At 31.3% G+C, this 3,143-nt stretch overlaps 1 protein-coding gene across 1 annotated transcript; it reads right to left on the minus strand.

The window, feature by feature from the left end:
- Window positions 1-1,355: 1,355 nt before the first annotated feature.
- On the minus strand, window positions 1,356-2,733 carry LOC146945213 (uncharacterized). Its single transcript, XM_085743559.1, has one exon. The coding sequence runs from the start codon at window positions 2,680-2,682 to the stop codon at window positions 2,092-2,094; it is 591 nt and encodes a 196-aa protein (XP_085599685.1). The 5' UTR covers window positions 2,683-2,733; the 3' UTR covers window positions 1,356-2,091.
- Between the last annotated feature and the right edge of the window lie 410 nt (window positions 2,734-3,143).

The following is a 3,143-nucleotide window of genomic DNA, read 5'->3' on the forward strand; positions in this document are numbered from 1 at the left end:
ATCCACCAGTAACTGTCACTATCTACCAGTAATAATACGAATTAAATATTCGTCAGTAATTCAACATATCCGCCAGTAATTAAAACGAAAAAACCGTCAATGGACATATATTTCCGTTAGTAATGATAAACGGTAATATTGCTTTTAATTTCAACCTAACATGCATTGCAACTTTCCTCAAATTCTCAGTTCTCTTTATTTCATGAATCCTTTGACCGTCAATTATTTGATATTGCTACTCACATGACTAAAACCTACGGCCTACGGGTAATCTCTGGACTCCTTTCATTGAACCTAAAATCGATTTCAAACAAGATATGAGTTATACTAGTTATAACCAATTTATTTAGTACAATAACTCCTCGTCAGAATTATAACCCATTCATTCTGAACAATAATTCCTCGTCACAAATAGTCTCAGATGCGGAACATGTTGCTTTTCTTCTGTTATTATTTAAAGTATTCATTTCCTCTCATGTCTATATTTATATATTCTCTCTTTTGCTTTTGAGAAAAATACTCATACGTTTTGACAACACGAAACTGCTACGCATAGTAAAAAGGATTTTAATTTTTTGTTTGTTTATAATGAAAGTGACAAACATCATTTAAAATACGCATAAAACTATGAGGTCTTGAATTCAAACCTGAATAAAGGTGTTCAGTTTCACAATATCGACAGTACTACTCGAGTTAAGCCTTATGGACTTACGTTGAACTCTTTTATTTCAAATCAAATAAAGGTTTTTAATATTTTTTATATAATAATATTCAATCATCGATACACGTAGCTCCTAATTTTATCTTATATATTTTGACTAAAAAAGATATTGATTCATTCAAACTTGTAAAATACATTAAAAACAGTGCAAATTTAATATCACTAAAACTGGAAATGATTAATTTGCAAACAAAATTATAACGTCCAAGTTAATAGTATAAAAAGACAAAATTCTTACAAATATTACAAAATAAACGTGACAAGTATATTATGCCTCCAAATCTTTAATGTTGACGATATATCAATCTAAATAAACAAATACCGCAATAAGATGAGAAAATCAATATGGCAGCACTAAAATGACGAACAAAACAACTCCACATTTAGATGAAAAAAAAATCATGTAAAATATAAACAAAAGATTATATATACGTGGAAATATTATTGAAATAAAAAAAATAATACTTTCTTCAATATATATAATATGGGTGATTCAAAGAAGAAGAAAAAAGGTCCTGAACCACCCCCTCTAAAGTAACGAGGACGAATAAACCAAAGGTTACAACAATTGTCAATTAGATGGAAGACGAAAAAAAACCCTAGTTACCAGTTTTTTACGAGAGGTAGCTTCCACTTCACATAACATGATAATATATAATACACTATATATATTGCATTTACAATTGCCTAACTTCAAAACCTATTCAATACAACAAGCTCGTAGCTTTTTACTGCCCATTTGTTTATAATGTACAAATTATGGACAATGATGAACATCACAATAACAACCAATCTTTATCCCACTAAAAGGTATATATATCAATACTATATATACACAATGAGACAAATCTAAAATCCATTCAACAAAAAAAAGACAAACCCAAAACTATATATACTAAATAGGTCAAATACCTCCCTGGGTCCTTTAAGTTTCACGTTTGTAACAGATAGGTCCTTTAAGTTTCAAAGGTTACAGATAGGTCCTTTAAGTTTCTAAGGTTTCAGATAGGTCCTTAACGGAGGTTGATAGAAAGGACCTATCTGAAACAAACTCGAAACTTAAAGGACCTATCTGAAACCTTAGAAACTTAAAGGACCTATATGTAACCTTTGAAACTTAAAGGACCTATCTGTTACAAACGTGAAACTTAAAGGACCCAGAGAGGTATTTGGCCTACTAAATATTTTAGGAAATGTTAACATGTGCCCTTATGACATATGTTAGTATATCAAAGATAAAACTTATGTATTGGAAATGTGCCAATTTATTTCTCAAAAATTTTGAAAATTATTTTTTCTCAATAAATACTTAATATTTGTGGAATCCTAAACATGTGCCCATGCACATGTTAGCATGACCCCTAAAAAAGTTATGTTAAAGTTTGACGATTTGATTGAGAAAATTGGGTAGCAATGGAGACCGTAATTGCACACATATTTTTCACATATTGATTACTATCCCCAAGTTGCGAAAGAACAGCTGAACTAGTGGTGCCATTGCATTTCTTCCCACAAGAATCAGCCAAATTTCCAGCAGTGGTTGCATTTTGTTTGACACCATTGTAATCACCTTTGTCTACACATTTCTGAGCTTGTGGCACAAGTTCTTTTGATATCTTGGTGTATGAAGCTATGCAATTATCCAAAGCAGCTTTCAGTTGTATGTCCTTGGTTTGCGCTTGAACAGTTTGAAGTTGCTTTAATATGACCTGTGCTCTTGTCGCGACAACCTTGAGTGTTACGCGAACAAATCCAGAGATGTCAGTATTTGATGCAATATACTTCACTGCATATAAATTTGATTTTAATGTTATAACGCAAAGATAGTAATGAGGTGTTTTTCGACATATATTTTTAATTAAGTCTAGCTTTGGTGGTTGATGGCATTGAATAGGTGGTATGAAAAAAATGGATGAAATGGTCAAGAGAGTGATAATTGAAAAACTTGAAACCTTCATCATTTTGTTTTAATTTTAACAATAAGAGTGATTATGCTTCTCTTAATTGATTGAAGAACACAAATGATAAGAGGATAATAGGGCTGGATTATATAAAGACTTTGTTGGGGCAATGAAATAAATTAATGGTGTGAATTTCTACCATTTTAGGATATTTATTTTGACGCTTTGCATTTTGGTCGCTCGCCCCCTCAAGAGCTGTGGTCTAAGATGAGTCAATGCTACTATTTTTAGGCAATTCTAATTTTCAACTCCCTCTTGGGACAATTATTATAATTTATAAGAGTACTATTAGAGTTTTTCTTTGTCACAATATAAATATATGTGAAGTAATTAAATGAAAAAATAGTTGGTAGGGACATTGCATAATATGTGGAGGGGTCGGAGTTTGAACATCAGACACCCCACTTATTCACAGTTAAAAGGCGAATTTCTAACCACTAGACTACTTGACAAACAAAAAA

Source organism: Medicago sativa, chromosome 2 (genome assembly GCF_051527215.1).
Source record: "Medicago sativa cultivar Bolivia chromosome 2, Bolivia_mono, whole genome shotgun sequence".
NCBI classification, from domain to species: Eukaryota; Viridiplantae; Streptophyta; class Magnoliopsida; order Fabales; family Fabaceae; genus Medicago; species Medicago sativa.